The sequence below is a fragment of the Zootoca vivipara genome, chromosome 11 (genome assembly GCF_965207765.1).
Source record: "Zootoca vivipara chromosome 11, rZooViv2.hap1.1, whole genome shotgun sequence".
Classification (NCBI taxonomy): Eukaryota; Metazoa; Chordata; class Lepidosauria; order Squamata; family Lacertidae; genus Zootoca; species Zootoca vivipara.
In genome coordinates, this window is record NC_142594.1 from 19390070 (window position 1) to 19403760 (window position 13691).

At 42.7% G+C, this 13691-nt stretch overlaps 1 protein-coding gene and 1 pseudogene across 2 annotated transcripts in view; one reads left to right on the forward strand and one right to left on the reverse strand.

The window, feature by feature from the left end:
• Positions 1–13691, forward strand: part of EFHB (EF-hand domain family member B) — a 31591-nt gene that overhangs the window by 844 nt on the left and 17056 nt on the right. The window contains exons 1-2 of one of the 2 annotated variants that reach the window (XM_035129341.3): positions 11107–11318; positions 12402–12458. In XM_035129341.3, coding sequence (XP_034985232.3) covers positions 11235–11318; positions 12402–12458 — 141 coding nt within the window. In that variant the 5' untranslated portion in view covers positions 11107–11234. Of the gene's footprint in view, positions 1–11106; positions 11319–12401; positions 12459–13691 lie in introns of those variants that run through there. The other variant, XM_088654461.1, reaches the window with a different exon arrangement.
• LOC148684219 (H/ACA ribonucleoprotein complex subunit 2-like protein pseudogene) lies at positions 2832–3394 on the reverse strand (annotated as a pseudogene).

Consider the following 13691-nt stretch of genomic DNA (forward strand, 5'->3'; position numbering starts at 1 on the left):
CTTGTTTTCCCAATCTCGGGCCCTTTTCGGAGGCGGCCTCGTTTCATCAGCTTCCCTGGAGTCCCAGCTCTGCCAGGCACCGCCTTCCTGGCCCCTTGCCTCCTGGGAGTCGAAATAGGAACAGCTGTTTTTGTTCGGTGTTTTGAGCTTTGATTTTGGTTTTCCTCATCCCTCCCGGTCCCTTTTCCCTTGTGTGCCTTTAAAAAAAATAAAACATTGTTTGATAGGGGGACTTGCCTTACTTCCATTGTAAGCAGCTCTAGGAGCCTTTTTTTGGCTGAAGAGCGTGGTACAGATGCGCCAAATAAATTGATAAATAAAATATCTCGCATCGTGGGGGAAGAGTTGTTACAGTTTGGATAAAAAACTTGACATGTCAAGGTATGCCCCATGCTATTTTTTAATGGGTAAGATTTTGGAGTTGGAGGATTTGGACCTAAATTTTAGGGGGATTCCAGAAGACAATGGCGAGGGGGGAGTTTACTCGATATATTATTTATTTAGTTACAGGTAGGTAGCCGTGTTAGTCTGCTGTACAGTAGTTGAAACAAAATTTTAAAAAAATCCTTCCAGTAGCACCTTAGAGACCAACTAAGTTTGTTATTGGTATGAGCTTTCATGTGCATGCACACTTCTTCAGATTATTTATTTACTTAGACTTTATTTACACACACACACACACACACACACACACACACACTTGTAGCAGAAGAGGACTGATCATCAGTACAAAAATATACAGTGGTACCTTGGTTTATGAACACAATTGGTTCCGGAAGTCTGTTCATAAACTGAAGCGTTCATAAACTGAAGCGAAATTTCCCATTGAAAGTAATGGAAAGTGGATTAATCCGTTCCAGACGGGTCTGCGGAGTACTCAACCTGAAGCGTACTTAACCCGAAGCATGGGTGTAATTGGTTCCGGAAGTCTGTTCATAAACTGAAGCGAACTTTCCCATTGAAAGTAATGGAAAGTGAATTAATCTGTTCCAGATGGGTCTGCGGCGTTCGTAAACCGAAAATTCATAAACCGAGGTCCCACTGTAAAATTAAATAGTTACCTGTTGAATAAAACAATAATTTTAAAAGAAAAAATACAGAAAACTTGCAATATGTAGTGCATAACAGTTGAGGTAATATATACAGATAAATGGTGAATTGCCATTTGTTGGTGTTTTTTTTAAAATCCCTTATGTGAAATATGAAAGCTACAGCTTTACTAAGTTACACCATAAGGCTGCTTACTTTCCTGGCAGATGTGCTTCATTTAAAGGTAGAAACTATGTAGGTATAACTTATTACCAGCATGGACATGCAGTAAAGGGGAGGGCTGCACCTGCTGAATTTTGCTTCCCATGGAATTGGGGGAACTCCAAGATAGTGTCAGGAAATGATGGTGTTCTTTAGACCGCTGACTAAAAGTGCAGTTAAAGAACGTGCTCTTACACATAACTCCCAGATCAGCTGAAAGATTATCTACCCTGTGTACATGAGTAGAAAAGCTTTGCTTCATTGAGGCGGTAATGATATAGCTCCTTGTCATTATCCAGGTCATACAGAACACCTACTACATGTATTGCAAAACTCCAAGCAAAAGAAGATAGGCTTTGTGACATTCCTAACTGAATGTAAGATTGCATAGATTGGCAAACTACTTTTAGAAGTGTTGTGCAGTTCTAATTCCATGAGTAATGCTTTGTGTTTATAAATAAGGAATCTATAACTTACTTGATTGATTGATTGAAAATATTTTTATACCACCCTTCAATCATCTCCAGAGTGGTTTACAAGGGAAAAAAAGAAAATGTAAATACCCCCTGAAACATAATAAACTAAATTAAAAACTACAGAAATCACAAACCAAGAAAAACAGCAACATTAAAATTGTGCAAGTACTGTAATGTTTTGCTATATTATTTTAACTGTATCTTCTTAGAAATTATCATAGGCGCACAAAACGTTTTTAGTACCCTCTTTCTGCACTATCAAGTCCCAGGAAAGGTCAGAGCATCTAAACAGACAACACCTTTCAATGACATTAATCTTGTGTATACATGGAAAATCCCACAGAACTCAGTAATGCATTTGTGAACACATGAAGAGGATTACAGTGTACATTGTCAGGCTCAGCCCTGTGAAAACTTCCCATATTTTAAAACAGAATGGATGCAAGCAGGGGGGAAATGATCAAGCACACACAGTAAACCTTTCACACAAGGAGAGAATTGATGCACGGGGCTAAAATATTGTGGCCACGATTTCAATGGATTTGGTCCAAGATGAAAAAGTTAGAAAGGAAACTGCTAGAAGGACTACTAAACTGATATCACATAAATAAAATCATTAACTGAGTGGAAAAGGGCAAGAGAGATTACATGTTTCAATAGAGTTTGAACAAGAGAACAGGTTCAAAACAAGCAAGGAAAAGTACTTTCTTGACTAGTGGAAATCTCCAACACAATGTCACAACAACCATATTAAGTTTAGAAAAAGATTATATAAATCCATAGAATATTTAAATATCAAGTTATATTGTATAGCACTCACACAAATTATATGCTTTCTGTATTCCCTATCAGTAAAGACATTTTTTTATTAAAAAAATACAGTTAATAGAATATTGGTACCATGTGGTATCAATGCATACTGATTCTAGACGTTGTTGGGTTTTTTTAACAAGTGTTTTAATTAGTTTAATCTCTCCACTCCCCCCCCCCCCCGCAGCTTCACAAACTTCTCTTGTCGCAAGACAAGTCAATAACTTGTTTCTAAATCAGTTGCTTAATAACTGGCACTTGAAGCGGGTATAAGCCACAGGGCTGGTGACTGTGCCAATTGCTGTATTCTCTTCCTTGTCCCGCTCCTCTAAAATCAGGGTCACTCTACTGCCCAGGCAAGTGCCTGTTTGTCAGTCTTAGAAGCATCTCTTACTGATGTTCTTCACAAAGGGAGGGGAAGAGCCTCCACATCCTCCATACACTCATCATAGGCTTCCTGATATTCCTCATGGGGCTTGATCATGATAACACACATTTGAACCTGCAGCTGCTCCCAAGTCCGTTTTGGAAGGGATGTAGACATATGGAAGGCTCCTGTCTTCACACATGATGGGGATGTGGCAATAGACATCAATAGGAAGTATGTCTCCTGCAAGAACTGTGATCCCCTTCTCGCCTTTGTTGATGAATTTCTGGACCTCTTTCACCCCACGCCGGATCTGTTTCTGCTTTGATGCTTTCTTGATGCACTTGTACAGCTTGCGCGTCAACTTGCGGGAGGACAGAGGAGGCGCGCGATGGCATTCACATTCTCCACCAGTTCGTGGTACAACTTCTCTGGGGTCACTTCGGGCTCCGGCTCTTCCCTCGACTCCTGGTGCTTGGCTTTGCCCATGTTTGCCGCCGAAAGACCACGGACCCACGTGCCGATTCTAGACATTGTTAAGTCTGATTATGGAGAGCATGCCCTTACTCTGACATTTGTAAAGCTAACTTTGCTTTTGGAAAGTCCCATCATCTTTCCATACTTGGAAGCAAAACACGTGTAAATAACTATTGAAAGAAGATGGTTTTAGATTTTGCAGGGGGGGGGGAGAATTGTTCAATTTAGCGGAATTTATATGTGGAAAATAATTTCCCTGCTAAATGCAGTCTTGCATCCAGTCTAATATCTTAAGTGCAAATTCTCTCTAAAAGCATCATTTCCCAGGAAAAGGTACTGTATCTGAATTGTGCCTGACAAAAAATACCCATAGCATCTCAGATAACAAATGAGTTCTTGATTTTAAATGTTCAGCCAGCATGCTGGAGTTCTGTAATGTTTAGTTCAAGTCACATTAATGAACATATAAAACTGGCTTCAGAGGAGATGAAGAAAGGAAACACATGCCGTCAACAGGTTACACAATTAAATACTTCCTGTAGTGACAGTGCCACAGTGACAGCCTTTCTATAACCGAGGTGAATGCAGATGCATTAATTCAGACCCATCAAGAAGACAGATGGAAGGAAATGTTAACAAGCACAAGAGATAATGGCTTGAACAATGGACCAGAAACTGGGAAAGGTTGTGGGAGTAGGTCTCTTAAGGGAAACAGGAGCAACCAGCTTGACGTTGTACAATGACATTCTAAGCACTTTAATATGAATGGAAACAATACAGAGAAGAAACAAACAGGAAGAATCGGATGTCTTAGCCCATAAAGAATGCTATGACCAAACTGGCACCACAGTTACTTGATGGGACACTGCTGTCCATAAACTTTGGTACTTCAGGAGAATATATTATCATTCTTATTTAATATTTATTTGGTACCAATAGCACTTGCCTCCATCATGGGCTGAGCAAATTCCAACTGCTAGCATCAAAGAGTATTATGGTACAGTAGTAGATAGGAACTGCTGATTACTGGGCAGAGGTGGAAGGACGACACCAGGGAAGTTATAGGATGAGGGCAGGAAATGTCACCTGAATAATCTTGACACGATCAGAACATAAGAACCGCCCTGTTGGATCAGACCAAAGGCCCATCTACAGCATCCTGTTCTCACATTGGCCAACCAGATGCCTATGACAAGTCTGCAAACAGGTCATGAGTGTAATGTATGTAGATTTCCCCACCTCCTCACAGAGAACCCAGGTGAAGATCCACAAAATATGGGGCCAATGTGTCAATATACTCTGATTATCCTAATAGCACAAATTCCATCACGACACCACTATAACCAGGTGGTGACATCAGTTCCAGAATGACCTTGCAATTGTGTGGATCTCTTGTTCCTATGGTGTGGACCACCAAGCAACTCCCACTCTTGGACCCTAGCATTTCTCTTCCTGTGAATGTCAGTCAAAGTGGGAATTTTCCATCCTGGTCCACTGGGCCAAAATCAGAGATTCAAAATTACTCCTTGTGATTCCTAGCAACTGGTAAGGATATGCTGACACCATGTTATTTATTTTATCATGTGGTTTTTATCAGGATAATCTTTTGTAAATCGTTTTGAGAGCCTTTCAGAGCTGCAAAATGGGATATTTACAATAAATAAAACATACCAGACTCTGTACCCAGGGCTGGCATGGTCCCAATGCCAAGGACAAGATACTGAGAGAGGTTTAGCACTGAGTGGTAAGTACTGGATGAAAAAGAGAGTTAGCTGGCAAAGAATGATGATCAGATTTGAGAAGTATGGTTCTGCTAAACTTCCAGCTTAAGAGGGGAGAAAGAATCAGTTTGACCAGCAGAGAAAGGATATTTTAGGCATAGAGACCACAGAAGGAACTGAGGTGAGAGAAGGTGTGCAAATAAGGATATTTGAAAGAGAGAAATGACGAAGGTGAGGATGGAGATACAGGTAAGGAAAAAAGGCAGGCAGCTAACTTTAAAAGCAAAGACTAGAAGCTTGAGATTCAGGCAGAGCATGGGAAGGAATCCAGTGTAAAGACAACATGGGTGGAGACTGTTCCACTAACAAAGTATAATCAGTAGAGTTCATTTTCAATGTACGGTTTTCTATTTTATGGCTTCCACTATTCAAGGCAACTTGCAGCAGCAGCATGAATTAGAAAAAAAACAAGGCATTTTTAAATATTTGCCTCTCCTCCCTGCAAAAAGCCAGAATAGTACTAGCACAAACTATAAAATAGTACTAGCACAAACTATAAAAGACTCAAAAATAATAAGGTTGGTGACCAATGGGTATTTCTGAGAAAGTGTGCCACAAACAAGGCATCACTACATAAAAGACCCCATCTCTTGGTCACGAACTGCGTTACTTCTGAAGGCAAAGCAGGAAACTGTTTGGGATGTTAAGGAAGGGAACATAGGGAGCTGCCTCACATTGAGTCAAACCATTGGCCCACCTGGATCAACCAAGACCGGCTGGCAGTGCCTCTCCAGGGTTTCAGACAGGACATCCCCAACCTTACCTGGAGAGGCTGGGAACTGAACCCCGTACTGTCTGCATGCAAAGCAGATGCTCTGGCAATGAGCTGCAGCAGGGACAGATGTGGCAAGGGCACGGACAGCTCTCTCCGATAAAAGCCTTTTTGGTCCCACATCAACTGAGTTGATTGATGGAAGGTGCTGCGTTGAACTATCCATCGATAGTACCTCCATCTTTCCCATATCTCCAGATTCCTTATTGAAAGAACTTGTTATGCGTTTAGGGCAATGTGTGGAAAATAGGCGGTTTCAGAGTAAGAACCATGTGCAACTGGATAGTACATGTAATCACATTATTTGTGTTACTATGACAGGCAAGTTGATGCCTTTTAAATTCCATTCTAAAAAGAAATAAATCAGAAGCGCCTTCAAGTATAACTGTCCTGTCCAGTTTCTTCTCCACAGCCCCAATCAGAACCTTACTTTCAACACTTTGATTTATTTTTGTTTATTTCCAGTGTTTATTTCCGCTTGACAGGTCTGCAGAAAAGGAGGACATCTAGCGGGAAGAATAAGAGCTAAAATAGCAGGCCTGACCTAGAAATTCCAGACTTGGTTCCAGCCCTCTTAACGAGAGACTGCAGTCACAATTTAGACCAGGGATGGGGAAAACTGTGGCCCACCAGGTGTAGTTGCTCCCATCAGACTCAGCCAGCAGCTCCAGTGGTCAGAGTTTTAGTCCAACAACATCTGGAAGGCCACAGATTAGATCTAGTACATTTAGTTACCTCAGCAGTGTTCCTGAGCATATTCCTTTTAAATAACTCATTATTTCCATGTTTATTTCTCATGTATCTGAAGAAGTGTGCATGCACATGAAAGCTTATACAGTCATACCTCGGTTTGCGACTGCAATTCGTTCCGGGGAGCCAGTCGCTCCCCGAGTTCGTCGTAAACCGAGGGGCTCTTCTGCGCATGTGCAAAGCGCCGATAGAGCACTTCTGCGCATGTGCTGCGCAGATCGCTTCTGCGCATCCGCGCACCGTGGAACCCGGCTGTAAACACTTCGGGGTCCGTGGCGGTCACAAACCGTTCGGTCGCAAACGGAGGCGGTCACAAACCGAGGTATGACTGTACCAGAACAAACTTAGCTGGTCTATAAGGGGCTACTGGACAATTTTTTATTTTTTATTATTTTTATTTTGACTGCATCAGACAAACAAGGCTACCTACCTCAATCTGAAGTAGTCTCATTTGTGTATGAATGATAGATAGGAGTTGTGTATGGGCTGCCTAACAACTATACCTTCAAAGCATATTCAAAGCACATGCCTTCCCTCAAATAATTCTGGGTACTGCACAGTGGTACCTCGGGTTACAGACGCTTCAGGTTACAGACTCCACTAACCCAGAAATAATACCTCGGGTTAAGAACTTTGCTTCAGGATGAGAACACAAATTGTGTGGTGGCAGCGTGGCAGCAGCGGGAGGCCCCATTAGCTAAAGTGGTACCTCAGGTTATGAACAGTTTCAGGTTAAGAACGGACCTCTTAACCCGAGGTAGCACTGTAGTTTGTTAAGAGTTGCTGGGAACCGTAACTATGAGAGGTGAACTACAGGGCCCAGAATTCTTTGAGGAATGAATGTGCATCTAATGTGCCTTAAAGGTATAGTGTGTGCCCAGCCATGGATACACCACTGAATTATGTAAAAGCATTTCCCCCCACCTCTGCTACTCTGTGCCGAAACAGAAAAGGATGCATGGAAACACATTGTTCTGAATCTCGAGGAACTTGTTCACATGATAGCCCCATTATCAATGAGACAAGTCAGCTATTACTATCCTGAAAGGTTTAAGACACAGCATTCAGGAAGCTTGTATTGTCTCTCTCCTAGAACAGGAACAACAGGAAATTCCTGACTCTGCCCTGATACAACTAAATGACTAAAGATAAAATGATGCTATTCAAACAGTAACTAGGTTGGTTGCAACGGGGTTAAAGCATGGGTGGGAAACATTTTTTCTACTGAGGGCCATTTTCCCCTCAGGGGTATTCTGCCAAGGGCCATGTGTGCCAGTTGCGTGTCCGGACAAAGCCAGAGGTGGGCAGGGCTAGAGTCAAAAGTGGACAGAGTTATTTCCTTTTTCTATCACTCTTGTTCTGCCTTCTTCTGTCTTTTGTCTGCAACCTCCTCTCTCCTCCTTCTTCCCACTTCTCAGGGGAAGGACAGATCATTCTGGTCAGAGGTCTGAACTGATCACTTGCAGGCGGTTTCTGAAATTAGGCTGGTCCTAGGCAGTGGTGGCTGATGCCCATTTGGTGGAAGGCCAGGAGCTCAACTTGGAGCCAGCTCCAATGACAGACCCTCCAAGTGTCCCTATTTTCCGGGGACAGTCCCAGATTTACAGAAGCCATCTCAGTTTCTGATTTGATCCCAGAATGTCCCACTTATTATTATGGAATAGGATGTCTCTATTTTCATCAGAGAAATGTTGGCGGGTATGTCCTCTTCTCTCTGGTCTTTGGCTAAGTAAACAATCTATGGCCTTTTAAATATGTTGGGTTTGTTTTTGTATTTGTTATGAGGTATTTTGTGCTCTTATTTTGTATTTTTTTTATGTTGTGGGCTTTGAAGACACTCAAACTCAGGATGAAAGGGAGAAATGTGCTAAGAGGAAGGCACGCTTGGCAAACCCTCAACGTGATCAACTCCCGCCCGGAAACCAATGTCCCCACTGTGGAAGGATGTGTAGATCCAGAATTGGCCTCCACAGTTACTTGCAGACTCACTGTTAAAACCGTGTTTATGGAAGACAATCTTACTTGGCTACGAGTGATCACAGAAGAAGAAGAAGAAGAAGAAGAAGAAGAAGAAGAAGAAGAAGAAGAAGAAGAAGAAGAAGAAGAAGAAGAAGAAGAAGAAGAAGAAGAAAGAAGACTTGACAGTGTGGGAAGCAAGTTATGGGAAAATGTAGGAAGCTGCTTTAATTCCGAGTCTGACCATTGACCCATATTGCTCAGTATTTGGATCTGTTGACAATGGCTCCCCAGGGTTTCAGCAAGAACATTCCCATCCCTACCTAGATATGCAAGGTATTGAACCTGAGGCTTTCTGCATGCAAAGCAGCTGCTCTACCACTGAGCTATCGTCCTTCCCAAAGGGGCAGCTTCATATAGAAGGCAATCCCAGCCCTTCCTGGAGATTAAACTTGGGAGCATTTGAATGCAAAGCTTGTGCTTTACCACTGCACTCCAGCCCTTCTTCAAATGGAAGCCCCCCTTATGGCTTTAAAGCATAAGATGAGAGACTTTAAATGCTTCACAAAGCAGATGTTGCTTGATTAAGTTCTCTTGAGATGCATTTCATAAATGAAGATGGAAAGTCTTTGCATCTTTCTTTCCTCCCCGTGTGATCAATCATGAGATTTTTGGCATGAGATCAAGAATGTTACAACACACACCCCCCCCCAATATAAGCCATTACCTTTGCATTTTGCTGCATTCAGGTGTTCAATATATATAAATGAACATGTGCTGGAGAGATTTTAGCAATGATGGAACGTACGTGTTAGGAGGTGGTCTGTAATAGATAGCCACTATTCTCTGGGTGTACATTTAGGAAAAAACATGCATCTGGTCCAGATATCTCTTGCGATTCCTCTGTTATGTACACCATCATTCATATGTCACTTTGAATAGTGAGGGTGCAGAATTAAATTTCATTAATGTAGATCAGCTCTCCCTGAACATACCTTACCTCCCCTTTAAAAAATGCAGTTAGAGTGATTAAACAGTGGGCACAAAGGTAAGACGACCCTTTCGGTGCATGTTTATTTCTGTTATTGAATAGAACCAGGATTGCTGCACAGAACAACATGATCAAAACAAATAAATTTCCTCGGAGAACAGCCTTTGCTATACTCACTTTTCAGCGCGTGGCGCTGTGGTCTAAACCACTGAGCTTCTTGGGCTTGCAGATTGGAAGGTCAGTGGTTTGGATGCCCATGATGGGGTGAGCTCCCGTTGCTCTGTCCCAGCTCCTGCGAACCTAGCAGTTAGAAAGCATGCCAGTGCAAGTAGATAAATAGGTACCGCTGTGGCGGGAAGGTAAATGGCATTTCCGTGCGCTCTGGTACTTGTCATGGTCCTCCTTGCACCAGTAGCGGTAGTCATACTGGACACATGACCCGGAAAGCTGTCTGTGGACAAACTCCAGCTCCCTCGACCTGAAAAGCAAGCTGAGCGCTGCACCCCATAGTCACCTTTGACTGGACTTAACCATCCAGGGGTCCTTTACCTTTACCTTTTTGCTTCCATGGCTGTTCTTGAAATGCTTCATACAGTCATGTTTATGGAAAGGGGCAATTATTCAAAAAGTAGCTTCTTTCTTTTGACCAAGTTCTGTCTAGATTTTGTTAAATCTTATGCTCTGGCTTGTGGACCAGAGCAATGCATGTTTTAAATTAGGAACTGTTAATTTTTTTACATAGGGACGTGGGTGGCACTGTGATCTAAACCACAGAGCCTAGGGCTTGCCGATCGGACTACTATTATTTATTATTTATCGGACTACTGTTATTTATTGTTTGTAAGGTGATTTGCATTCCATGTGATAGAAAAAGCGGCGTAGTGTTATTACCATATAATTCGAATCCATCCAGTAGTTCTGCAACATTTGGAGAGCCAAATGTCCCCCACTCCACAACACACACTTGTTGCAGCTCAGCAACATCCGGAGGGGCTCAGGTCCCCCACCCCTGAATTAAAGTGCGCTTGATCATCAGCACGTGATGAAATCCTGAAAGGGAGCGAATTGACAAGCTGTTAGAGCGAAGGATGCGGGTGGCGCTGAGGGTTAAACCACAGAGCCTAAGGCTCGCCGATCAGAAGGTTGGCGGTTCAAATCCCGCGACGGGGTGAGCTCTTGTTTCTTGGTCCCTGCTCCTGCCAACTTAGGAGTTCGAAGGCACATCAAGTGCAAGTAGATAAATAGGTACCGCTCCAGCGGGAAGGTAAACGGGAAGGTTTCCGTGCGCTGCTGTGGTTCGCCAGAAGCGGCTTAGTCATGCTGGCCACATGCCCCGGAAGCTGTACACCAGCTCCCTCGGTCAGTAAAGCGAGATGAGCGCCGCAACCCCAGAGTCGTCTGCGACTGGACCTAATGGTCAGGGGTCCCTTTACCTTTAAGAGCGAAGAAGCAGCTGCGTTTCCCAACTTTGGCCTGTAGGGGGCGGGAATCTAGAGTGGACCATTCTTTCCCCGTTGCTAGGTTACGTGAGAAAACATCCCCTTTCCTGCAGCTCCTGAGCTCTCGGCTTTCTTACCTCGCCAAGCGGATCCCTCTCGCCAGGATGGGGGGAGGGATCCCAGCCAAGGGAGTCCCCAGGCCAGCGTATCCGGGGAGGTTTTTCGACCGCTTTCCCGAGCTTCCCACCGTGAGTTTTCTCTGCCCTTCTCCTCCCCTCTCCCTTTCTCTTCTCCTCCGCATCTTTATAAAGATGTTTGACTGACACTTGCTCATCCCTTCCGCTCCTGTTTAACGTCACGCCTCTCCTTAAAACAGCTCCAGAGAGCAGCCTGGAGAAGGATGGCTCTTTCAAGGGGGTGGGATCTATAACGCCCTAATTTGAAGGTGGAAGGTGCCTCGCCTGGCATCAAAAGACCCGAATATTGCTGGTCAGAGAGGGCTGGATCCACTCTTAAAAGGGAGATCCACACCATGCATAAAAAGCACACCCAACACTCATTTAGAGAGCAGAGCTTCCACCACAAGAATCCTGGGAATTGTAGTTTCCCCCTTCACATAGCGGCAGTTCCCAGCACCCTTAACAAACTAAGAGTTCCCAGGAGCCATTTGGAGGAAATAATGTGCTTCAAATGTGTGTGGGGTGTGCTTTAAATGCATGGTGTGGGGCTGCCCTTAGTCATGCACAATCCTAACCACGTCTGAGCAGAAGTAAGTCCTATTGAGCTTGATGGGGCTTACCCCATGGTAGGGGGGGTGCCAGCCCAAATTACTAGCTTAGGTTCTATTGATTTCAATGGCTTGAAGCATGGCTAACAGTGTGCTCCTTTCATGTCTACTCAAAAGTAAGCCCAACTGAGTTCCATGGAGTTTACTGTGAGGGAAGTGGGGTTAGGACTGCAGTCTAAGGCTAGATCCAGCCCAGAGTCAATAATATCAGGCAAAATAAACCAGCAGTCAGACCTGGTATGTATAAGGCTGTGTATACACTATACTGTTAAAGCACATTCAAAGCACAATCTTTCCCTCAAAGAACTCTGGGCACTGTAGTTTTTTAAGGGTTGCTGGGGATTGTAACTCCATAAATGATGAGCCCACAGATCATGAAATATAGGCCTATATATATATTGCTATGGAGCGAAAAGTTATGCACAAATGCAAAATGAATTTTATTCAGACATACAGTATACCTTTACAAACATATCAGTGTTGTGAGCGTTTTTGTTATTATGATCTCTTGTCTATGTTGTTTGTCTTTGCTTCCTTTTTTCAGGCTGGAAAGCTGATGTCCATTGGAGAAACAGCTGGCCTTTGTCTCACTGATGTCTTTGTAAGCACCCTATTTGACTATCTATTGTCCTATGTACCGGTACAGACCACTATGGGTTGTTATTTTCTAACTATTCTTCCTTCAGACCATTATAGACTTACTATTTTACATTAACAGCATATTGCACATATTGCACAAGAGAAGCTCAAAGGGACTGTAGTGTCCTGTTGGGGGTGAAAACAAAAGAAAACAACATCTGGTATTGACTGTAGTGGATCCTGAATGTCAGTAGTTTTCTCAATACAGTATTCATTACTTGAACTTGCTTAGGGCTGCAATCCTAAACACATTTACTAGGGAATGAGCCCCACTGAACACGGGACAACTTCCTTCCTTCCAAGCAAACATTCATAAGTTTCAAAAGCCTCAATGTAGTAAATCACACATGTACAAATAATTTTGCAAATTTATTTAGAAAACTCTTTGTATACTACTATTCATAGAAACATCAAAGCCATTTAGAACCAACATACATATATACACTGTACAATAAAAGCAATTTTGAAAAATTAAAATCAGATGAGTAACCCTACAAAACATTACATTTGAAAATACACAAAATGTGAAGCTTCCATTAATTGTCTTTATTTTTCTGAGGTTGTCAAACACACTGCTGTGACTTAAAAACAAAACAAAAAACACAACAACTTAGTTCTGGAACCTTGAGGGCTGACCATAAAAGGAAACCTGAGATTCCTACCGTAGCTAGCTGTGCAGGTGTCTAAAATGGCTTACAAGTAATTGGATTATGTTGACTACAAAGTAGTTTTTGTTGATTCTAATTTTGCTCATATAAAGCCCATTATGCTTGTTGGTTTTTGTTTTGTTTTGTTTTTATAAAGTTAAATCCATGTGTCCCAGTTAATACTGAGGACAGAACCAGGTCATTACTAGTTTTTGTATTTTCAGAAAATGGGAGGATATACATTTTGTTTTCTTCTTCTTTCTGTCCCAGTAGCCTGGATGCCTTTTAAAATATGTCTGGTGTTCTGTGAGGCTAACCTAATTATGTCTGCCTACATTTTCCTGTACAACTTCTTAAGACAGTCATGAATTGCAGACTCTGGAGCAACAACTGCTTTTCTTAGCTACTCTCTCAGTTTTCCTCAACACTCAGCCTGATGAAGAATTCTGGAGAATGCAGACACTTGCTCATTAATATGTGACATTCTGATTGGTCCAAATGAAGGTGTTACTTTTCTGTTGGATTCCCTTGCCCCACCCCGCCAAATG